Below are 26500 nucleotides of genomic sequence, written 5' to 3'. Positions count from 1 at the left end.
GATCAGTGGTCTCATCTCATTGAACATATAGACCAAAAGTATTGGTTGGCATGGGATTGGTGCAGGGGGTAGAACTGACCCTTCACCACAAATAGTTTGATTAGTATTGGTTTAAACCATTTGGCAATTGCATGTAAACTGTTTTTAAATTCCCTTAAGCTATTCACATGTAAACTGCTACAGAGTTGATTAGACCAACACTTTCTAACTTGAACTCTTCAATACAGAATAAAGATGTCGTTGGCCTTGGGAACGTTTCAGTTGCCTCTATTCTCTTTGGAACGTTTCACTAGGAGAATGGTCAGTGCTAGCGGTAGTAACCAGGGCTTTCAAGAAAAGAGAAGAGGCTGACGGATCTCAGAGCAGGCAGGCTGACGAATAACTGTACTCACCCAACTGGCTTGAGGATCTGGGTACCACACAGAAGCCTTATCATCTAGACACTTCAGACTAATCTGGGTCAGGTCTAATGAACGCTTGGACACATCATCACTTGGAAGTCATAGGCTTTAAAAAAAATCCCCTCTATGATTCTTTAGTTATAAAATTCTATAAATGCAAATAGCCTCACCCTGCTCACAGGAACTTTAGGGACATGTTTCACGACATTAAAGAAGCCTTGAAGACACATAGGCAATGAAGGGCTATGAAACAAATACATATGTATTTTGCAGTAGCTTAAATGCACATTCATCAGATGTGAATTTCATCAAATTTTCAGTTGAAGAGATTTCTTGAAGTGATAATTGTTGACTTTGACTATAGCGCATTTTATGACCTCTCCAGACAGGACGGGGGAAGCAAAGAATATTAACCCCACTGCTCCTTATCATTAGTTAATCCTAACACTTTATGAAATATGTATGCTAATTAGCCATAAAAATCCACGCTGGTCTACTAAGCTAGAAACAAAAAGAAATCAGAGTTAAGTAAAAGCAAAGGCAACTGGCCCAATGATAAGTACAGTGAATTGGGCCTTCATTTTTCTAGGCTTTTGGTTTGCTTTCACAAAAATGAGAATCAAGTTTCTAGAGGCAGATGACATAACAATTTGAAAACAGTAGGGCAAACAAGAAGATATGAGGGAAGGATGAGGAATTTATATATGCAGAGTCAACACATATTTTATAGCCAAATAATTTTTACGGCTTTAATGATTTTTTTTTAAACTTTGTTCAAGGCTGGATTAATAGATAATTTTCATTTCAAAATTGGGTAGGCAGAAAAAAGGTGCTTGAATTCCGAGTCATATAACCTTAGATGGTACTGCTGACAACTTAAAACTACATCTCATAGTTTCTAAACTGAACCATGCTATTATGCTACTTTAGCAATCTGTAGTCACAGATCTCTGGAACAGCAAAAACCAAAGGCATGTTATGGTTGGATTCTTCGAATTCTCCACCTTCAGGAAGTAGCACCTCTCGTTTGGACAGCTACAGGGAATGGCAGAGATACTAGGCTACAACTGCATTTACCACAAATATTCTGGTCTACTAAAATATAAACATGTGACTCCTTTCCAATGGCATTTACCAACTTTACAAATCCAACATGGAGGAAGCCAGAAACTCTGTTACCACTTTGACAGCCAAGAGAAAGGAAATTAAATGGCTCCAAATATCAATAAGCATAATCACGACACTGTGTTTTGGATATTAGCTGACTGACTGTATAGCCACAGAAATATGTATCCCAGCAGCTAGCCACTAAAATTTTCATGTTAACATGGCAAGATACACAGCCAAATAATATGGCTATCTCCAGAAACTATATGGAAAGGTGACACAGAAAGACAAAGAGAAGAAAACAACTCATTCTAGAAGTAAAGAGTTGCCAGGACAAAAATATGAATAAACTAAGGCAAAAGGACATGAAGGAAGCAGCACTGACTGAAGAGGTCTTACGGGACTGTCAAAACTAGCGTAGGCATATGTGACTACAATGGCAGAGCATGTGGAGTAAAACAACTGTAAAAGAAAAACCTGCAGGACTAAGTTAAATAAAACAGAAGATATGTGCACACCTAGAACTTTGAAACAAAATTTAAAAACCATCTGTTTTGGCCATTGAAAGGTAAGCCTCTACTAGTCCTTGCCCCATTACCTAGCATGAAAATGATTTTCTCAGCCTGTTGAGAACCACAAAGGCAAAAATCATTCTCAATGAGGAAAAGAATGAGAATTTTAATTATTTCACATTCAAGGACAACAGTGCACAGCACAACCTCACTGCATTTTAAGCTTCCTAGTAGACAGGAAGCTTCCTGAGGGCAAGTATGATTATTTATTTACACAGGAGCCTAGCAGAGTCCTTCTCATATTGTAGGTGCATTATGAACGTTTGTTGAATTAAATTGTTCTTAATTAGCCCTCTTTTCCAATCAGTCTTGAGAATCAAAGTTTATTAAGAAAAAAGAAGTCCAAATATTTATGAAGCTTATTTTGTATCAGCAAACCCAGGATGAGACTAATGACCTAAAAAGTGGGCAGCGGCAAACTATTTGCTGGGAACAGAGCAAATTCTAAGGGTGATTTTGTCAGACAAAATGCAATAAATCTCACTAAGCAGCAACATTCATATGGGGTCTGACCTCATATGAATGATTACTTGAAATCAGTGTTAAAATCTCAACAAGTAGGTAATTTGGTAAACCAAAGAAATGCTATTCAAAGTGTCATAAAAGATAAACAGCCATTCTTCTAGTTTCGGCTCCAGGATTCCCTCCAGGAAGCTGGCTCAGCCCACTGTAGCCCGTGACAGTTTTGCCAACTGAACTGAAAGCCCCATTAATGTGGCAAATAATTACAATCTACCCTTGTGGCGTCTATTAACTTTAATCATGTTTTGTCTCTTCAGTTAGACTGTAAGTTAATTAAGGGTAGAGAACTTCTGACATTTCTTCTGGAGCCATCACATGGCCTTCCTATGCAAGGGTGATTAAATAATAGATAATAAGTTTAGGTAATTTACCACATTGATAAGTTACTATTAACAGGGGAAAAAAATCACATAATCCTCCCAATAATTATGAAAAAAGCATTTGATAAATTTCCACATCCATTCAGAATAAAATCCACTTCACAATAGAAAAGGACATCTTTTATAAGAATGCTCTTCATCCTTCACTAGATCAAAGGCATTTATATAAATAAATACATAAATAAATAAATAGCCTGCAGCCAACGTCATACTTAAAGGAAAAATGTTTCAAGGCATTCCCTTTACAAGACTGAAGGAGACAAGAAGACTTGCTGTCACCAGTCCTATTCAAAACTGTCCTGGAGACCTGAGTCAATGCAGGAAGACAAGAAAAAGCAATAGAAGTAACACGTGGAAAGGAAGAAACAAACTTTTATTTGCTGATGCAATTAGTGCATGCAGAGAAATCATAGAACATGCAGACCAATCATAAGGATTAATAGTCTGACAGCAAGTTAGCTGGCTACAAAAATCAAATACAATGTAAATTTCTGATGCTTCACAAAGAAATTTACCAATGTAAATTTCTTATGCTTAACAGCAAGGTAGAAAATGTCAAATTATATGGAAAGATAGGCAAGATGTAAAAAGCCAAATAATTCCATATACTGACAAGGATGTGACCCAAAGCGAATTTTTATATATTCTGGAAAATTTCTTGGCAGTATCTAATCAGGTTGAATATGCATGTATCTTATAACTTTGCATTCTTAGGTATACACTATTGTGAAATGGTTGTACACATACATAAGATACATACACACACATATATACATATACACACAACATAAAAAATCAGAGAATACATTTTATATGATTCCCAAGCTATACGAAGTTCAAAACAGGCACACCTGTACAATATATTATTTGGGGATAGATACATAGGTGGCAGAAGTATAAAACGCAAAGAAATAGGCAACGCAAATTCACGACAGTAGTTACTTCCGGTAGGGGAGGTAGGGGAGAAATGCAAATAAGGGCACAGAGATGAACAGGACACTGGTAGTGGTCTATTCTTTAATGCCAGTAGTGGGAACACTGGCATTTGTAATAATACTACTCTTTAAACTACATATATGAAAACTATAAAAATGTATAAACCATATATATTTCACAATGAGGGAGGGAGGGGGGAAAGGGAGGGCAATTATAAAATCCTTGAGATGCGAAGGAAAAAATTAAGTCTGTCATGGTCCCTGTTTTTTATGAGGGTATAAATGCTGCAAGAGGCTATAACAAGATGGCACACTTAGATTCCTTTCACTAAAATTGATGAGTCATTTGTCATAATGCAGATGGTTTACAGCTGAAAGGCAGAACTGAAAACTGATATTTTCTTATTTGAAAAACAAGAGTTTCACTACACAGAATTTCCTCTAAAATTTTTAAGTACTAGGTTGGAAATCAGAGGAATCCACTTTCACTTCTCTTTCTATTATTTGCAATACAACAAGGAAACCACAGAGGAAATTTTTTTCTCCCACACTTTGGAAATCTGGAAGGTACTACTTTTATGTATGACCATCTACCACAAATAGATTTAAATCCAAATTGTACTATGAAAAAGCCAATTAAAGTGTCAACACTCCCAACACCAGCCAAACAACCTTCTGGCAAATGCTAATATAAATGTTTTCATAACCTATGTTTTTTAAGGTCACTATTCAAATTCCACAGTTATACATATCTCTGTTTTTAGAGTTTATTTCTTAAGTTTTGAAGGTCTGGAGACTGTTACTCAAACATCAGAGTAGTGGAGAAATTTGAAGTTTGGAAATCTCCTATAATGCTACAGAGCTCTCCTCACATCTACATCTGCAGTGAGGGAAGGTGCAGCGAAGGGAGGATGAGGAAAGCTGAGATCCAGAGACTGTCTGCAGAGCATCTGTTCCAGCAACCCAGTTGTGGGCTTTCTCCTGGACCAGTAAAACTCCATCTGGTGCGGGAAGTGAACTGTTCCCCAGGTGGCGTGCCCACCTGTCAACTGACAGTTGGGCGTGTGCCACTGAGAAGGGCAGACACATTTTGGCACAGGCTCTTGGAGCATTTCTTTAACTTAATGGCTGAGCAAGACTTGAGATGAAGAGATGAGGAAACAGAAAAAAAAAATGCAATGGGCCCTGCTGGACTCAGGCATCAACTAGGAAGTCTAGGTGACGCCTAGAACAGGCGTCTGACGAGGTCTGCCATGGAGGGCGGAGAGAGGCAGGGCACCGTGCCAGCCTCTGCCTTTCTGGGCTTGCCAGCCCTTGGCAGGGATTCTGGAAAACGAGACATCCCAAGTCAGACATATTTCCGTACATTCCTCACCCTCCCCTGCCTTCAGCTACTTACATGTGGCTAATGGACAGACTGTTGAAACTTTTTTTTTTTTTTAAATAACACTAAGATATGGAACCAATACATATTTACCCTAGCACTTTTAGGCCTAAAATATACAGACAAAAGTAGTTTCCTTGTGAAGCTCTCTGCTATATACTTATTCCAAGGGATGTCCAAAACCTATTTGGAATTCTTTTGGCACTTGGCTTTCGACTCCTTGGCACAGTCTTGTCAATACCTTCAGTGATAAAGATGTTTAGTTCTAAAGAGTAAATTTTATTTGCCTGGACCATCTAAGCAAGTTCGCAATAAATATATTTTAAATAAAAGAACGAATGGATGGATGAAACAAATTCTCATAGTTCTTAGACAAATTCATAATTAAATAGGTGACCAAGCATGAGTATATTCTTGTATGGCTCATAGGCCAGAAGCCAGAAGACCATTTCAATGAAGAAAACGAGGCATTGCTGATATAATATAGCCTTACAAGGGAATCTTGGATATAGAGAATATCAAACTTTTCATCTCTGCATTGTTCCTGAAATGTTTTACCTCTATGTGCCCCACGTCCTCTCCTGTCCTCTAGTCCTGAGGTCACTACAGCACCAGGCCTCAGCAGGTCTCCTCCCCCTGACTGGACTGGGTTCCAGAGGTACCTTTGACCAGAACTCAGACATAATCCCAATCCAGAGGATCTTCAGGCTGATCTTGATTGTGTCAAATCCTATAATGGCATAAACTTTCAAATCTAAATATATTTTAGATAGAAAAATAAGATCCAAATTATACCATTTAAACCTTTAGCACTTTTCCTGCAACACAGTGTGCCATAAATTTTAAAAGCCTCTACGCTTAGAAGGAGACGGCATTCATACATTTTAGGGGTATTTTTAAAAATGTCTTATTGCTTCATAATTATATCCCATACACACACACATTTTATAGGCACATTTCAATGCAGACACATAAAGGAAGTATTCATAAAGGACAAGGGATGAAGCAACACAAAGCCATGCTTTGATGTTAAAGATGCAGCCCTTGAGTGTTGAAAAGGACATGTAATTGAATTCTTGGTAATCACTGAGAATAGCGTCTATTGTTGAATGTGGAGTGCGCACAGAAGTCTGGTGGAGGGAGTCTGCTCTGTTCTAAGGTGCATTCTCCATAGTGCAACTCGATCATGAAAGACATCCTGGCATCGAGCCAAGCGTCTGGGCTAGGGTGCTCTCTGAATCCCGCTGGGCTCACTCTGAGACTGAACCAGCACCCCAAACCTAGCCTAACGTGAACTGAAGAAACTTGGGCAGCATTTGGCCCCAGGGTGAGGATGTTGCAGGGCCTTCTGACTCTCCCTCCACACACTTTGGCAGACGTTCACAACTCTGTATTTTATCGCTGTCTTCTCCTAATAAAGAGCTAGGATTTGCTTTCGTGGATATTTTGATTCTCATGATCCAAAGGCAGAAGGCGTGTGTGAAGGTCTCCAGTCCTACTTGCTCCCTACATATATTCTACCCATTGAAAGACTGCTTTGGGTTATCAATCCTCTTGAAATAGGAAGGTGATCTCTGGAAAAGCGCAAAAATGACTTTAACTTACTTTTTTCTCTCTTAAGTATCAATATTACACAATATTTAAGTGACTTCTCTATTGGAGGGACGTTTGGAATACATCCTGATAATATCAAGAGTCTGCTATAAAAACAGACTATTTTAAATGTCAGTTTATATGGATATATACACACATTTTTTAAATCCACATCCTTAAGTGCAGATGTGTTTTCAGTGTGGTCTGGGAGTGAAGGTTTCTATTCAGGGTTTAGTCTGTGAAACAATTAGTGAAACAGATGAAAGGCATTTCAGATTATTACCCCAGAGACACAATGGTTCTCAAGACTGGCATATACGCCATACAGGACTAGGAGATACATTTTTGACATTTACCACCTGCCTTAGCAAATGTCATACCAGTCAATCTTAATGTTCACCAAATTTCTGACTTCCACCATGCCTAGTCTTATAAGGTTTTTATTTACATCTCCTCAAAAATTGCCACATTTTCCTAATACGTTAAATGCACTTCCATTTCTCAAAGTATAGGAAAAAAAGAACAATTCTACTAAATAAATTAAATCTTGTCAGAAATACCTGAATTATGTTTTAATACAACAATATTAAAGATTCTGAGTTCAAGAGTAAAAGCTGGAAATTCCCAAATACGGTATAATATAACCCCAAAATAAACCATGATATGGAGATTACACAAAGGTAAAGTAACAATACTAACCACAAAGTAGTACAGGGTATAGAATTCAGATAGGTATTTTAAACAACTATTACCATTTTCTCTTAAATATCCAATTAAAATTTTAAAGTCTTTTTAGAAATGCTACATTAAGAATTTTTCACCATCATCTAACTTGTTCATATTATCCATTTCTAAAAGTGAATTACTGTCATCTCACTATGATGCAAATAGCTTTGAAAATTGTCCACTTGGAACACTACACAATGGCAGGGACTTGGCCCACACTGATCACTACACAGTCCACTGCTTAGCCCATCACAGACACTGAATAATTTATCTGACAATATTTTTTGAGCACCTACTATGTTTGAGGAGCTGTTCTAGGCACCTACAAATGTATCAGTAATCAAAACAGAGGTCCCTTCCCCCAGTGAATATTTGCTGACTCGATAAAAGGTAGATCAGCAGTCTTCTTAAGAAGAACATCAACTATTTCTGGAATAGAGACATGGTGCAGCTATATTATTCAAAGAAGACAACGGTGGTAAAATCAAGACAATTCTTTTGAGAGCTACGAAACAGTTTCTAATGTGTCCCATCCTTCAGTGGGCCTGCAGCATTTTACAGCATCAGGAGAATTTAGGAATCCATTGCCACTTTGATGTCAGATGAGTTGATCTAAAATCCCAGTCTGTCTTTACTTCATTACATGTTACCTGGCATTGTAGAAGTATTTAACAAGAGGTACCAAAAAAGGGAACTATTATCTAATGCAGAGGCATCTTTTTAACTCTGTGACGGTTCTTTATTTCCCATTTAAGCACAGAAAGGTTTACATTTAGAAAACTATTGTTCTCTCTCGACTAGCTAACAATTCTCAAAATATGACATGTTGTTTGTTATCTCCATTCCTTTTCTTAACTTGTTCTCTCTGCTCCCAAAGACCCTATCCTATCTTCCCTTCTCTTTCTTGTCTCTCCTTTATACAATTGATGAATATAAATACATGAATGAATGGAGCCTGCAAGCTGCTAGAGGTGGGTCACAGACAGGAAAGCTTAGGGAGGTGGTTAGGTGTTTACAGAAAATGCTTTCAGTGCCATTAGTTCTCTAATGCAGTCTTGTGTTATTTCTAAAAACAAAGATGAACTGGACAGTAAGTTAAGCCCAAATCAGCAGGTTTTCTCCCCCAAGCACAGGAATACAATAGTCTCTCTGTTTCACAACTATATAAAAACATACTTGGCTTAGATTCTTCAATATATTACTCTCCTTTCAATTGAGCTTAGGTGTTAAAAGGGCCCATCTGCAAATTGGCAGCTGGGGCCTGTCCAAGTAGCAAGTAACATCCACAAGAAAAACTTGATTCAGGACTTCAAAGTAAAAAAAAAAAAATAAAATTAGGTTATATTTTGAAAGTCAAATCAATAAAATGTTTTTATTTTTTAAAAAAGTCAATGACAAGAGATTGCTGTGGTAGGGTGAAAAGAGTGGATGAGTTGAAGTCCAAAGACTTACGTTCAGGTCACTAGTTGGATCTTGGGTAATTTATTACCTCATTTCTGGGACCTTCACTTACATAATGGATGAGGAAGCAATATCATGCTTTCCAGGACAGTCGAGAGAGTTACCTGATATAATCTATGTGAAACATACCTTGTACTATACTCATGTTAGTTCATATTAATTTCATCTCTCCTCTGCGCTCCTGTAGTACTCTTCACATATCTCCATCGGCTCCTACCATAATACACCACACTTATCTGTTATATGTAGGTGACTTGAGGAAAGGGAACATATCTTATTCATCTTTGTATCTCCTTGCACAGTATTTGGCACAAAGCAAGGGTGCAAAAAATATTGATTGAGAGAATGAACATAGCTATCTTGTTAAACATATAATGTAATTTTAAAAATACTAAAATATGCTTAAAATTCTGAACCAAAGTATCTTTCAACTTTGGGAAACTCCCTTTTGCCAATTTGCAGATAGGCAGGCATATCTACAAATAGGGCAGTTTCTACAGATAAGTCTTTTATATATTGGTCACTGTGTAAGGCTTATATTGATCTATCTATGTACCTTTATTCTATTGAACAAAATTCTCCTTAGCACAGCCAAAGCACCTGAACCAGGACTGTAGGAGTAGGCCAGTCCATCTCCTGTGCAGTCTTATCACACAAAGAATACACTTAAGCCTGCAAACATTTTATAGCCCTAAGACAAGAAGCAATCATGGGGCTTGAGACAATGTCTGCCACAATCAGGCAATAATATTGCCATTTGTTGGGGCCTCCATTTTCGTCTCAAACACAAGACTCTAGACTCACTCTCTCTCCCTATGTATGTATGCGTGTATGTGTGTGTATGTATATATATATGTATACATATATATGTATATAAATAAAATCAAGAGGCTGGCACTACCAACTGTTCTTTAATCCCATAGGGAGACGGCTTTTCTTGGCTAGTCTTACAGAAATGGTAGTCAAAAAAAGCAGTGTTGTGATCAATAACTGTAAATTTTTTTTGTAGTATATAAATGTCAAAGTTTTTTTGAATGTGGAGGGAAGAAGATTGAAAATTCAAGCAACTACTTTTAGGTTCCTATAATAACATTTAAGCTGGGCAACCCGCTCCAGAAGCTTGGACATTTTTTGGTAAGTCATCTATTCTCTCTCATCTACAGGGCGTGAACAACGGTAAGACGTAAAATATACCATTTTAAGCTTGAGATGGAGGAAAGAAGGAAGTTTAAACTTACTTTGGTTTTCTCAATTAACACTCCAACCGTCCTCTAGGAGGAGGACACACAAGCGTGTGCACACTTACACACACACATCAGAGGAGATGTACAGGGGCAAATTTAAGAGCTTCCTCCGGTTATCAGGATATGAATTCACGAACACACTTACAGCATTTCCAAGTGGAAAGTATGGGCACCTCATTAAGGGTTGAACATAGGGCATAAAAAAGTGCAACAACTTGCTTAGTGTTCGTCTTCTCTTTCACATCCAAGCTCATTGTACCACGGACCAACCATGACCAGCATGTTTAAAGCTTACAGCATTGAAAAAGAATCTAGGGTCACAGAATTATTTCATAAACATATTGTCAGACTGCAGGAAAGTCTGATGCTGCAACTCAAAGGTGAGTTAAAATCAACTTTGGAATTAATAGCTCTGGGAGATCTGAGAGCTTTCTAATACCAGGATTTTCAACTTTGCAATTTAACGACAACCCTGCTGTTGGCCTTTCCTGACCTGTTGTGAAGTAAATCAGGCAAACTAATGTGGGCTAACAAGTCTTTTTCACACTGTTCGATCACCCTGCCTCTCTTTTTCTCCGCAGACATGGCCTTTCTCCCACTCTGTCTAGCCATCCTCCTCAAAGCACACAAAATGGCCACTGTAACCCTGCATTACTGCTCATTAGATCACAGGTTAGTCAAGTGGAACTGCCCGGGGTTCCCAAAGGAGAGCTATACTTCAAAAATCTGTCCATGTCAAATGAAGAAAAAAAACCCTGAGCGTGGGGTCACCCAGATCAATGATCAAAAGAAACTGAGAATGAAGGGGGAAAAAAGCACACCCTCGTTTTTGTTAAAAACACACACGGGTCTGATTTATCATAAGGAATACAGAGATACGATAGGGTTTTCTCCTCTTATGCCCTGTTTTCTTTTTTTTATTATTCAATAATTTGTTTAATCACATCCTTCTGGTTGTTATATTTTGGGCTTCTGGAACATCTACAACTAATCCTTAAAATTTCCCCCAAAAGAAAACACACTCCAGGAAATCCAGTTTTTAGGGGGACTCAAACATTTCCAAAAACACTTGAAAAGCAACAAAAGTAATGCAAAGTAATCCACCTTTAAGGCTTGAGAAGATTCTATTTAAATCTGAAAGTGAGAATTGGTGCAACAAACACTCTAAAATAATCCAAGTAACCTCTTGGGCCTTCAAAGAGAGGCCACAACAAGCCTGTCAATCACATCTTGAGAACACACCAAGTGACATGCTATATAAAGCAGATTTTCGGGCTTCTGTGGGGCTTCACAGAAACCTAGAAATCTGCAGGTAGGTCCACAGCTTGTTCAAGCGTCTCCCTCATTTTTACACTTTGGCAAAGTATAACATTCTACGCTTGCTTTCATATTTTTTTTTTTAAGATAAAGCTATTAACAGTACTGCCAAATTGATATATTAAAAAATTAAGGCAGAACAATATATCTGGAAGAACAAACTGTCGTATCAAATTTCACAAGTGAAAGTCACTAAAAGATTTGATTTTCCTGGTTTGCTCACAACAAAAGAGGAAGGTATTTTATTGCCTAATGATAAAAAAAGAAAACCAAAACAGTTTCTGGGGTATTTATCCAAAGAACTTGAAATCAACAATTCAAAGAGACTTATGCACCCCTATGTTCATTGCAGCACCATTCGCAAATAGTCAAGACATGGAAGCAACCCAAGTGCCCACCAACTGATGATTGGATAAAGAAGATGTGGTATATATATACAATGGAGTACTACTCAGCCATAAAAAAGACAAAATTGGCCCACTTGCAGCAACATGCACGGACCTTGAAGGTATTACATTAAGCAAAATGAGTCAGACAAAGAAAGACAAACACCATGCAATTTCACTCATACGTGGAAGATAAACACATGGACAGAGAGAACAGATTAGTGGTTACCAGAGGGGAAGGGGGCTGGGGAAGGTGGGCACAAGGGGTAAAGGGGTACATTTACATGGTGACTGACAAATAATACTGCACAACTGAAACTTCACGTTATAAACTATTATGACCTCAATAAGATAAAATAAACAGTTTTAGACAAGAACATTATATATGGATGAAAGTAAAATAATGCCTTATAATTTAATCTAACAAAAGTTGTAAGGATTGTGTAACGTCTTTGTAAGGGTTGTGTAACTTCTTTTTTTTTTTTAGGAAGATTAGCCCTGAGCTAACATCTGCTGCCAATCCTCCTCTTTTTGCTGAGGAAGACTGGCCCTGAGCTAACATCCGTGCCCATCTTCCTCTATTTTATATGTGGGATGCCTACCACAGCATGGCTTGCCAAGTGGTGCCATGTCCGCACCTGGGATCCGAACCAGCGAACCCCAGGCCACCAAAGCGGAACATGCGCACTTAACCGCTGCACCACCCGGCTGGCCGCTGTTTTTAATTTTTTTTGGTATTTATAATTTATTCTTCAAGCACCCTCAAAAGTACATAAATATATTGTGCCTAAACCGGATTGTTTTCGGCTTCATTTTTTGTACATTTAACAAGGACTGACATGATGCCATATGAGACACAGTTATAAGCGCCGTTTAACCCTCGTAACATCCCTGTCTGGGGAGGGGGAGAACGGTGAGGACTAAGCAGCAGTTAACACCGACTGAGTACTCTCTACCCACTCAATCCTCATTTAACCCTCATTATTTGCTACGAGGTAGGTTCTAGGATTACACTCATTTTACAGATGAGGAAACAGATTAAAGTTTTTGCCCAATATTACTCATCTGGTCAACAGTAAGATGGATTTCAATCCAGATTCTGACTTCAGAGTCTTAGGAAGGAAACAGGTACAAAGATGCTCATCAATAACTTTGTTTATAATCTCGAAAAATCTAGAAACAACCTAAAAGTTTATCAATAAGAGAATGAATAGGGGCTGGCCCCAGTGGCCAGCAGTTAAGTTCGCACGTTCCGCTTCAGCAGCCTGGGGTTCACCAGTTCGGATCCTGGGTGCGGACACGGCACTGCTTGGCACGCCAGGCTGTGGTAGGTGTCCCACATAGAAAGTAGAGGAAGATGGGCACAGATGTTAGCTCAACGCCAGTCTTCCTCAGCAAAAAGAGGAGGATTGGTGGCAGATGTTAGCTCAGGGCTGATCTTCCTCAAAAAAAAAAAGAATGAATAAATAAAATTATGGCAGTCATGCCCTCGAACACAATGTATCAGTGACAGTGAATAAGCTAGATTTACACACATCATATAGATAATCTCAAAAAATATAATTAAAAAAACACGACAAAGTATACACTTTAAGACACCACTTACATCAATTTTTATCATGTAAAATATTACTGTACATTAGAGACATGTGCATATGTATTAAAAGTATAAAAATGCATATTAGGAAAAATACACTCCAACTTCAAGATACATTCATTTCTGAAGAAGTGAGGGGAAAGCGCTTTAAAAGCATCTTTAATTATTTCTTTAAAGAAAAGATCTAAAACAAATATGATAAAAATATTAATATCTGTGAAATCTGGGTAATGGGTGGATGAGTTTCTCTGTTATATTATTTTTGGTACTTATCTATGTTTGAAATTTTCATAATTAAAATAACTTAAGTATGACTCCTTAGAGGGATATCCTGATATCCACTAAGTCCTCTCCCCTTATTTGACTCAATAAACTGCTTAAACGTCATGGTAACAACCTACAGACTAAATTATTAAAATTGATTTTCTTGAAGTGATTATAATGTCTTACTGAAAGTATCTTAGAAATATTATCTTTAAGATAATTATATTCATTAATATATAGTCCACATTTCATTATGTTGCTAAGCACAATTCATTAAGTTGGTGTTTCTAACCTTTTGACATTCAAAGTTTTGTAATAACGTAGCTCAACTGAAGGCTGAGAGTTGTAAATTAGAGCAGAATTGGGCACATGAAGAGAAAAAGAGAATACTTTTCACTGTAAACTTTTTTGTACCTTCTTAGAGTTGTACCATGTGGTTCTATTAATCATTCACATTTTTAATTAAAATGAGATTGAGTGGATTTTTAAAGATAATGTAATACTCCATGGAGATCCAAATGAAAACAATAGACGTACACTTTCTATAGGATGCTAGTTACATAATCTTAACTGACAAAGAATGGGTCAAGTAATCTTAAACACAATTTGTTACAAACTTGGACGTATTTGGGAACAAAGTGAGCTGGAGAAGAGTTCTTATTTTAAAAATAATTTCAGTGGAAGTAAACCCGGGAATTACCGCCATATCTCTTACTTTAACATTTTGAAAATATGACATTTTTAATAGCAAACATTTTTCAGTTCAGCTTTACTATGGCTAAAGAACCAGATGGCAAAATCTTGACTAACTACAGTCCACATAAGAACAAGTACTAAAGAAACGACGATTTTTGTATTCCACTGGTAATAGATGAAACTACAAAAACACAGATTCACATCTAGTGCGTTACCAAAAAAGCACTATCTAGGGTCTCTTATGGAGTTAGTGTAGATTCAACAAAATATTCTATACTTTTTGTACTCCCACTGTTAGAACTAATGTTCTAAATAGTGAAAGGGACGCTGCCCATTCAGAATCATTAGAGAAAGCCTGTATTTCCCTAGAGTATAAAACTGTGCTGGGATAGTTTCAAACACTTAATATGAGAAAAAAATAAAAATAAAAAAGAGCTTCTGGTAAAGTGTAAAAGAGATAGCTATATTAATAAAAGAATTTCTGCTAACTATGACAGGCTCAAGCAATCTGGTGATCTCACATTTTACTCTTAAAGTCTGTTTTTCCTTTTTCACCTAAAAAATGAGCTTAATTTGCTTACTAATATAAAGGCATTAAAAAGCAATTATTAATGAAGGAAAAACAAAAAGATGTCCAAACTTGAGCTTTAATTAAAGCAAAACATCAAAGTCAATATAAAAATATGGGAAATCATGTTTTTAGTGCCCAAAACATGCAGAAACATGCATTTTTACACTTATGAATCTCTACCCACATATTTAAAGAATTCAAGTATTTACACAACTTTCCAATGAGTTTGACAACTACCATTTTACATGTAACTATTCTAGAACTAAGTAATATGTAAATCTTGATATATAATAAGAAAGAAAGGTGTTCTTTCTTAAGAATTTATGTTTTTTATGTTTAGGAAAGTCAGGGCATTTGTCTGGGTACAAGGATTTGCTTTTGCATGATAACAGCAACAACAATAATAATAATGATGATAGAGGTATAATTTATATGCACTAAGTACTATCTCAAGATCTCTTTTGGCCTATTTCTCAGGATCCCTCTAATGATTATACAATCTTCTCTTCAATGCAATATACTAAAGCATGATGAGAGAATATCTTTCTTTTATAGCATGGTTAACAATTCCAATTCTTCAACCACCTGTTCTCTAAGGATTCCCCTGCCAAGCTCTTGTTTTTATTTCATTATTTCTTTGTTCTCCTTGTCTAAACCATACACAAGTTACCCAGATTTTCCACTCTGGCCCCTTTCACTAAGACTTGTTTTGGCTTGACATATTACTAGTTATAACCACAGTCTATACTACAAATTTTACATGTTAAAATTATATTGTTCTATGCAACCTCCAAATTATTTCAGAGTTCACACATAGAACCTTCTTCCCATCAGGCTTAGCTGGTTTCACTTATTTACAAAAACAATTCCAGTTATTTTATGGAGCTTTTTACTGTCTAAACATTCCCTATAGAGCATTCTTTTAAAGCCCTAATCTTATTTCAGGCGTAGAAGGAACTAAACTCAATCTCTGTACACTACACAACTGAATTTAGACACTTGAATATGTTAAATTGTAAGTCTAAATAAAACAAAACGAAGCCCTACTGACTCTTTTCCTTTACAACAGAGTAGTAGAAAACTTGTAAATTTATTTTTTTTTTGGTAAAAGATTTATATGTGTGCAGATTTAGATTTCAGAATTTCTACTAAAGAAGGTAATTTCCACTTCACTACTGGATACTGTGATATCAAACACAGCACAGACCTTAACAGGCCCACCAGAAGGGAACTATGTGGCGCCTGCAAAAAGAGATGCTATTTTTGTTCATTAGACTCCTGTAGAACACCTTCTGGTTTGTATTGAAAGTCTCTGTCACACCTTCAGTCAAAATTACTAGATACCCCCGTTTCTCAAGATATAAATACTCAAAGCGGTTATGGAATATTTAAATAATAGAACCGTGGTTGAACACAAAATTCTACATAAAGAGATATTACTAAAGAAAGAAAAAGAATGAGAGATTCTAGATACCAGTAAACAAAAACGAGAAGAGGTTCTATAGGCAAATTGCTCAGGCGTGGATCAGTTCATTTCTACCAGAACCCACAGGCACTGGAAGAGTGGCCACTTCTAAGGGGCACGCAGTCTGTTGCATGTACCTCTGCACATGGTTCATTGTTTTCATCAAAGGCACATGCAATTCGTAGGTTAGAAAAAAATAAAGTGGCAGAGAGAAAACGCCTGTTTCTAAGTGGCACAGCATTCTATTCATCTCAGAAGATGAAAGCAGGTATCTTTCACTCCATGTTTTTGTTCTTATAGGAAGAAGGCCAAAAATATGTGATTTTCATATTTGTGCTAACACAGTAGAGCTTTTCTCAAAGTCACTGCTAGAAATGGATGGTTTTCTCACCTGCTTTTTCCACGCTTGAAGTTAAGGATGTCTGCCTCATTATAAACCTTGTTGGTTCCCTAGACTTTCTGTAGTCTGGCTCTGCTGTGATTACTGGTCAAAACCTTTAATTACAGTATATAGTTTGTGCAGCTGCCTGGAAATTGGTCCCAGGGTCAGTGGCTCTTCCCGTTCCCCTCTTTCCATTCTTTTGAAGCAATATTGCTGAACTGAAGGCATTGTTCCAGCTTTCTGTGTGCTCTGTCTGCTGCACACTGTGAATAGCTTTGCAATCACTCTAGCAATTGGTTCTTCAACTGCCTTTAGGTTGTCAATTGTAATTCATTGGCTCCAGGCACCTTTTCTCTTTTCATTCTCTTGAGGTCTTTTCTTATTTAATTTGCAATAATATTAGGGAATGTCTTCTTCAGACATGTCACTAATGTCTTCCTGATTATGAGGCTGGGTGTACATTTCACTTTCATATATTTGCCTGCTAAAATGTTTCAACATTTCCTTTCTCTCTGACTTGTGATGACAATCTTTGCAGTATCTTGTAAGGAATTTGGCTTAACCTTGAAGTCTTCTTTCTGAAGAATAATCTAAAGAATCCCCCTTAAAATATTCTCAGTGGAGTTAATTTATTTAATTAGTTACAGCTATTTTTATCACTTCCCAAAGATGTAATTTTTCATTTGTAATAAGAATTAAGTTTTTATATTTTCTTTCCATAATTATACTCTATTCTTTTTTAGATTTCAAAAATTCTAAATTTTAGCTCTTTACAACTCAGAAATAGTTACGAAATAGAGTTTTAACTATTTAGAAATCAGTGTTTTCTATGTTTTTAGAACCTTTTCAGAAGACCCACACTTACTCTTCAGACATCTTTAGAAATTAAAAAAGAAAACATTCAAACTATTCAAAATAAGTTCTGACGCTTTGCATTACAGGAAGTTTATTTTTCTTTAGGGCAGAGAATAAACAAACATACCTCGAGCTATTAAGAAAAAAAAAACAAACCTTTAGTGTATTATGTCTCAAGTCCTTAGTTCTGGATAAAATCCAGCAGATTAATCCCTCTCATTAGTCTCAGCCATCCTGGAGTAACCAAAGGTATTTTTAAGCAGACACTATGTAATAATAATAATGATAATAATTGTCATAATGATAATAACTAACGCTTATTGTGCTTTTTATCTTCAAAGCACCTACTGACGTTAACTATGTGTCTATTTTCAAATTAATTTTACTTGACAAATGTTTTATTAACTTTGTAAGTTATGGAACGTATGTAACTGAGGTTTTCTTTCTTTCCTTTTTTTTTTTTTTTGGAAATTAACTAAATAAATAAATAAATGGAACTAAGGGTCAAGGAAATGGTCCTGGAAACTTCTAACTCAGAATCATTTGTTGCCTTTGTTGAATGAGGGTTTACAAAATGCAAAATTGAAATACAGATATAAAGGATGAAGTTCACCAGTACAACCACTCAAATACATATTGCTTCAAAAAGATCCAGAAAGAAGCAAAACTATATTGCTGGGATAAAAATCAAACTCTAACTGTATTAGTTATAATTCATTATTGTGAAATATTTAAATATGGATAGGATGAAAAAGTGTTAAATGTAAGAATTTTAACAATCCTTCCAAATTTCACTAATGTGCTAAACAATTTTATTAATTACAAAGCTAAATTTGTTTCTGTTAAATTGAATTCATTGCTTTAAATCATCTGAAAGGATGGTAATTAGTTTTTGGGTGGTGAACATGATGTAATCGACACAGAAACTGAAATATAACAATACACACCTGAAATTTATATAATGTTACGAACCAATGTTACCTCAATAAAAAAATAAAATTAAAAACCCATCTCAATTACGCTTCCATACAGTCTCATCATTTACTAATCTCTGCGTGAGAAATATAAATAGCAAACGACAGTCCGCAATGCTGGCGACTGAAATAAGCTCTATAAAGTTAAAATATAGGCAATTAATAAAAACAGATCAAGAGAATATTATTCAGCCAAGATGTCTTGCCACTTTCTATGAGGGATTTTGGGAAGAAAATAGTAATGTGCTGTAAGCAAGGTCCTCAAGTGGAAAAACACAAAGTACATAAAAATATATGAAAACAAACATTTGTAAATATGCTAATTAACAGAGTAAAGCTTTTAAAAACTATTAACTTGGTTAGAGTGGTGAGGTTTCACGGAAGATGTGGTTCGTGAGCAATATTCAAAGGTCAGGTTTGGTGGAGAACAAAAGGAAAATTTTTATATTCAAGGATAGAAATAGATGAATCAGACTGGGTAGAGAGAAAGGAATCTGGATCAAGCTGATGGCAGCAAGCCAGGAGGGAAGGATGCAAGATAAGCCTCAGAGGTAGGCCTCGTTCACCTGACATATATTGAGCACAGAGACATAAAGAAGCCAGGATTCCTATCCTTCAAGGAGCTTACAGTCTTTAGGGGCAGATGGAAAAGTAGATACGCAATTAATTCTATATTATGATTAGGATAAACCCAGGATGCCTTGGGAAGTCAGAAGAAGGGCACCTAGCTCAGCCACGGGTGTTCAGGAAAACTTTCGTTTTTTCCCTCAGGATGATTTGCCCTTAGCTAACATCTGTTGCCAATCTTCCTCTTTTTATCGTTTTTCCTTGAGGAAGATTAGCCCTGAGCTAACATCTGTGCCAATCTTCTTCTATTTTGTATGTGGGACTCCGCCTCAGAACGGCTAACAAGTGGGGTAGGTCTGCGTCAGGGATAGAACCTGCAAACCACGGCTGCCGAAGTGGAGCACACCGAACTTAATCACTACGCCGTGGGGCTGGCCCCCTAGGAAAACTTCTTGATGTGACGCATCTCTAGGTGGTTTTACTGGGGCAACAGGAAGAGTGAGTGGTAGATGGACGTGAGTGAGAAAAGAAAAGGGAATTCAATCATCAAATACACTAACAGATAAGATCTGTGGCGTTTCATTTGATTCTGGAAGATAGTACTGGTTTTAACGTGAGTATCATTAAAAATAGTTAGGAAGTCTCTTCCTTCTGGTCTGTGTTGAGGAACAGGGAGGAGGAGGAGATGTGGGATGTAAACAACCAGGGAGCTCTGAAAAGTACCGCAGAGGCGGGGGTTGGAGGGGGCAGAAGTGGGTACTTAAATGTCTGGATGTGGAAAGTAAGCAAGAGTAAGAATTGGAAGAGGTTCCAAAATTTGCCAGCCTTACATAAAATGAAGATATGCACATCACTGAATACAGGAAGAAAGTGGAAAGAAATGAGGATTTTATAAGAGAACATAATGAATTTTTGGGGGGCACACTTTGTTACACTTTCAAACATATTAGTACTTTGTTATCTCACGAAAGTAATTTTCTTGACAGAATGAAGTTTTCTTATGTAACGTATTTGTTAATAGGAATTTTATTAGTTTTCAATGGGAAGGGCACATTCTCATCATATTGCCTGGTGGCTGCAAGAAAACACAGTATACAGAATTCCCTTCAATGGTGAGATCAAGGTGGCTAGATTTAGAATTAACGAAATCAAGTATAGAAATTGATTTTTTTAAGGAATGCATAGAAAAAGAAAAAGCACATGAATGTACAATAAATAAAATACTCTGGCAGTTTTAGTATTCTCAGCTAAAAGCTGCTCTTCGAAATACATTTATGATGACGACGCTTTTGTAACTAACTATGGAAATGACTGCTATTTCAGTTTCTCTTGCAAGTTAGTAAACATTTTCAGATCACTGAGTCATTCAGTGGAAAATTGACTTCCTAACCCTCACATTGTTTCCCCAAGATTAAATTGTAATAGAGTAGAGTACATCTGTAAGGAATGGACAAAAAATAATTTGTATCTCTTATATCATTTTAGAGTAAGTATATGTCCCATAAGGGAATTTTCAAACTGCTCACATAATAGGTATGTACACTGCTCTATGTGAAAGGAAATCAGTATTCGAAAATGCTGCCAAGAAGCAGGTCAAGATACTTGGAAGACCGTAAAGATTTAAAGTCCATGACTTTACAATAATTACCTTACAAACACACATACATTTCTCTCCATATACAGAAAGTAATATTTAATTAACCTAAGCATTTTACATGATTTAAACACTGCTTTGCATTTTCTAATAAAAGATTTGCCATGTAAAATCTGAAATGATATTTGCTACTTCATAGAGCTACCAAAAAACAATTGTTCTATTGTCAAGCAGAATAAACATAAAATAAAAATTTTAAACTAGAGCTTACTATTTATGGACCAACAACGTCCAAAATTTTCAACCCTTCAAAATTCTCTCTGATCTTTTATAGAAAGGGGGAAAAGTGCACAATGTAGAAATAATCATCTATTAACTAGAAGTAATTATACTTAAGTGTAATAGTTAAATAACATAAAACACATACAAGAACTCTCTTCCGGAAGATGCCTCACTAAAAAGTGAGAACTAAATAAACTACTCATGATACACTGAATATTGAAAGGATTGCCCAAAAGGTATGAATATTTATAATCAAACAAAACATGGTCTAAAAAGTTAGTAATGTTTATATCATTAGAGAAATACTTGCAAATATTCTTCCCCCCTTTATATTCTATTCTTTTCAACTACACCACCACATTCTATGTACATCACAATAACAAATTGAATTACAATTGTATGAAATTGAGAAACATCTGATCACAAATTTTAATGTTGACATCCTAATTTAGAGGCTGGATTTTCCTGTGCTACAATTAATGAGCCATGGAACCAACAGAATCATTTGACCTTATAATTCTACTTCAAAAATCTATGTTTCACCATATTCATATTCCTTAATATTTGCTTTAAAGCAAAATATTTGACAAAGAGTTAACAGTATTTTTGATGTACTATTTCCGAAAAAGTTAAACACGTTTGGATTAGGGATATGGACGAGTATCAAAGCCGACCAGACTGCTGAAAGAATAAACCTTTTCTTTCATGTTGACGAAATGTGTCATTTTATAAAGACATGCTAATGCCCAATAAAACGAAAATAGATTTTAAAAAGCTAGGAGGTAAAAGAACCACAACCGCAACTACGTAGAAGGAAAATAGGATTACATTTATTGGCTACTATATCAACTTAACTTCTCATAAAATCCTCCTGATCTATTAAATAACTTCAGAACTGAAGTATGCTCTCCTATGGGAGTTCTAAAACAAATTAGATACAATTACAATTCAATACAAATAAAAAACCAACCTATTTACCCTGAAGATGATTCTTGTTTTAAAGCTTTATCATTTAAATTACACCAGAATTTTCCCTGATGAATCAAGTGAACCACTTGACATTATTAGAGAGTTTTATATTATGTTTTCTATAGAGAAAAATAGTTGATATGAGTAAATTCTGGAAAACTGTAGTAACTACACCTCCCCAAAGTGAATACAACAAACATCTGTTGCAAGAACTGCTTGGCTTTCAGACAGTATGTAAAGGGTGTTCTTTTTCCCAGTATTTTGCTATTAAAAAAAAAGTTCATTTGTTAAAAAAAAGTTTCTGCTATCAATTCTCAAGACCTAAAATTTTAAAATTCTAGTAAGTTAAACACATGTGACATGGTAAGGTCATAACTAGGTAGATTACAGAAAGGGAAACTACCCAATATACAGGACTCCACTTGCCTTTTAAAAGGGCAACAAAATAATTGGGCATGTTGCCCTCTGTCTGTGGGTTACAAAGTAATTTCAACCAGCGTCTTCCTCTCTTAACTCAATTCTCTGAGCAAACATAGCAATGCCCACAGCATAGAAGAGGGGACTCAATATAAAACTTCCTGAGGATTTTCATCCTCTCCTGGAATCCCAGTGATAATTCAGCTGTCTTCTGTGGACTTCACTGGCTTCCACTGGCTTCTAAACTCAACAATATCCCGGTATCTTCATTAAATGATACATAAATTCTTAAAGTTTTACTCCAGTGACAGGATAAATAATTGCAAAATTTTTGCATAATGCATTAAGCACAAAATGTAATAATTTCAGTGGGAGGAGGGTAAGAGTCATGACTCATTGTCTTTCCTTAAGTGCATCAAAGAACTGTTCAGTGCTTTTGGTAAATGGAACATATTTTCCTTGCTTCTGAAAGAACAGAATTTTGCTTAAAATTCGCAGGTACTTTGCTGAGTAAAACAACATCTTAGGATTTGGAAATTCTACAAAGTGCACACAAATTAGTAGGTTCAAATGAATAAACACGTTTATAAGCAATAGAGCACAGGGCATGTGACAGCTTTATGATAAGGAAAGGAGGAGTAACAAACAGATGATCACTTCTAAATATATTTCAAGTAACATGGCTTTGCTCACTTTTCAATCTTCTGTCTCCTCTTCTACTCATGCCTATTCCCAACCATTTTGAGGTTACTGTTTACAAAAAGTTTAAGATTCAGTTTCACAATTCCATTTTTATGCTAACAATAAAGTATTGATTTAATCCCTAAAACACTCCTGGGGATATTTCGCCCAGGCATTATAACACACCATACTGAGAAACCTCTGTCATTCAAGTAACAGGAAATGTAGCAAGTTCCCCTTCTTTTTCTGCCAAATCCAAAGTAATGTGTATGAGCACTTCATTATGTTTCGATAAATGTCAAGGTCCATAACGGAATTTGTCCATGTATTTGATTAAAGCAGTCTAAAATGTTAACATGCAGCTGTATAGCATGTGTTCATATAACTATAGGGAAAATGCTTTATTTAACACAGTCCTCAAAGTGGTCTTTGCAAATTCCATTACAAGAAAAAATTTTGAGGGAAATTCATTTAAAATTCAAAGTCACATATGTTCCAGTATATACTAGTTTAATTTTCAAATTGTATCTATGATTACTCTAATTTACAACCTCTGTCTTACCAAAAGATGAATCACAAAAAGATATTTGCCCTTTTCCTACGAGAGCCAGCCAACACACACAAGGCATACTCAGAAGCAGTTAATTCTTAAAAGCTTCCTTTATTCAATGTGACAGTCTTTAATTTCTACGGAGGATCACCGTGAGTCATATACGAGGTTTAAAGAACACATTAGCTGCAATTTTATGTCTAAGGAAAACAGAGAAACAGTTTCCTAAATTTAAAAGCAAAAAAAAAAGAAAAAAAAAATCCTTTCAGCTATGGCACGTATCTTGAATAAAATGATTTAAAATTATAATGTCACTTGTACTATATTTATTTCAGATTATGAGTTTTATTATATATGTATTATTGTCTGTATTCTGTAATACATATATTTCCCACAATAAATCTCAGAATAACAATGCATTTTCAGCAAAGCACCTTAAAATCATAAACTAATCTAACTTTCATAACTACCCATCATTACATACTATTATATCCATTCTGCAGACAGAAAAACTGGTGCTGAGAAGTTAAAAGACTTACCTAAGGTTTTAAGTACAGATCAGGAAGGCACCACAATTACAATGCTAAAGATCTGCACATTAATAATTCTCTGAATAGATTTGTATTGCTATTTTTTACCTTAATTACCTAATATTATCTATAAGGTATTTCACAAAAGCTAAAAAGGAAAAAGGTGCTAACTACTTAAGGCTGAATGAAGCAACTAGAGACAGACATGAGCTGTCTGTTTAATAAGAAATTCTTGCCTTCTTTACTATTTTTCCAAAGCTTAAATGAGAATTCTCTATATATGGTATCTCTTCTACTTAGTACTTTAAACTTCAAAGTGAATTATCCAAATTAATCTCACTCACTTAGCAGGAAAAAACGCATTATTCTCATTTTATAGGTGGGAAGACAGGCACAGGAGCAAAGATGTCTGCCTGTGGCTCCTACATTAAGTGTGAGGGAGGTTTGGCGTTAGAACATGTTCCATCCTTGGCTCCTCATCCATTTTTCAGACTAAAGTGCAGTGTCGTTCCTATTATCATCTTATTTCAAAGTCACTGAAGGAAGCATACAATTTTCTGAAGGAGGAGGGAAAACATACGCTGAAAGTTACAGGTAAAGGAATACATCAAAAGTTTTGATTTCACTGTACTTAGGTTAAAATTTACTCTAAGTTTTAAAAACTATTCACATATCCTATTGCCTTAGTACCATGAATCAGAAGCTCTGCTGAGTGAGACACTGATTATTTGCCCAGAATTGGTCTCATGCTTTTATAGGAGAGATACAGCTAAGAAATGAAATTAAATGAGGAAGGTAAAGAATGGGTCCATATTAAAACGTATTTGGTGGCATGGAACTTGCAAGATAAGACATCACTTTTCAGCCTGACTGATTACAGAACAGGAGGCACTGCTTCTAGTCAACAGTGAGCATTTCAGAGGGACAAGAACATGACATTTGAGGGCAAGTGATGCATGGTAATACGCACGATGCATTCCTTGAAAAGATGGAGAAAAGAAGAATGAACTACATAAGCTGGTGGAGTAAAAAAAAAAAAAGTTAAACAACCAGGCCTTTAGCTCTTTAAAACAGATCAGAAAAATATTCATATACGTCCTCTAACTTGTGCTAAAGAGTTAAAAAAACAACTCGTGCTCTCCAAACGGCATTAGGTATGTAAACAATAATTTCTATTAGACTGTATGGGTTTTCTGTTTTCTCAGAAAACTAAAGTTTCATGTTGAAAACAGCATAACCAGCAGATCCTTAATCATAGGCACCTTTTCAGATTCCAACATGGCCACAAAAGTACAACAAACAAGAATGACAGAGTTGTCACGTGAATGAGACATACCTCTTGTACGGATCGAGCCGCTGGCTTGTCTTGATGGTTGGCCAATATTAAAAAGGGTAAAGTGCACAACTGTGGGTGCTGAAGAGCTGAGTGCAGTTCATTTCTAGCAGTTTCTAAATCGTCTTCTGAAGAGGCACTGTCTAATACAAATATCACCCCTTGAGATCCTTGGTAGTAGCGGCTCCAGTATTTCCGGATGTTATCGGCCCCTGTCAAAAGCAAAACAATGTCTCTTTTTAAAAATAGCTTTCAGCAACTGAAAAATCTTCCCAACAGCAATTCCTATTGGAAACCAATGTGGCTTTTAAAAATTAAGTGCAGAGATCACAAGTCGATGAGAACAAAGAAGGCATTAGAGCCAATAGGTGGATATGGCCTTGAAGGAGAACACAAACGTTTGAGTCATTCTTCATGCCTCTCTTATCAAAATATGATAGAAAGAACCAGGATAATACTTCTTAGGCAAACTCAAAAGAATGCCTTGAGATTTTGCTTAGTAGTCTGGGATAAAGTACACTCCTCAGAGAGGAGCGTAATCTATTTGGTTCACCAAGGCTTTTCTCTGCACCATTACCATCATCTTGGTGACTTTTTCTAAAAGAATTGCTTGCTGATCAGGTAGCCTTGTTTAAGTTCATCAAGAAAGTTAAAACTGTTAGCACAATACCTTTAGATATCAAAGTGCTGAAATTCGTAACGAACTACAATCTTGGCCTTTGGTACATTTGCACAACCCCATTTG

The 26500-nt window shown here is 36.1% G+C and overlaps 1 protein-coding gene across 2 annotated transcripts in view; it reads right to left on the bottom strand.

Moving 5' to 3' along the window:
- The window catches only part of ARL15 (ADP ribosylation factor like GTPase 15), a 400782-nt gene that overhangs the window by 173787 nt on the left and 200495 nt on the right, over positions 1 to 26500 (bottom strand). For both annotated transcript variants that reach the window (XM_046671970.1, XM_046671971.1), the window contains exon 4: positions 25759 to 25967. In XM_046671970.1, the coding sequence (XP_046527926.1) occupies positions 25759 to 25967 (209 nt within the window). The remainder of the gene's footprint in view (positions 1 to 25758; positions 25968 to 26500) is intronic.

Source organism: Equus quagga, chromosome 9, assembly GCF_021613505.1.
Source record: "Equus quagga isolate Etosha38 chromosome 9, UCLA_HA_Equagga_1.0, whole genome shotgun sequence".
Taxonomy (NCBI): domain Eukaryota; kingdom Metazoa; phylum Chordata; class Mammalia; order Perissodactyla; family Equidae; genus Equus; species Equus quagga.
Note: the sequence above shows the minus strand (reverse complement) of the source record. Positions and strands in the feature narration are given on the sequence as shown.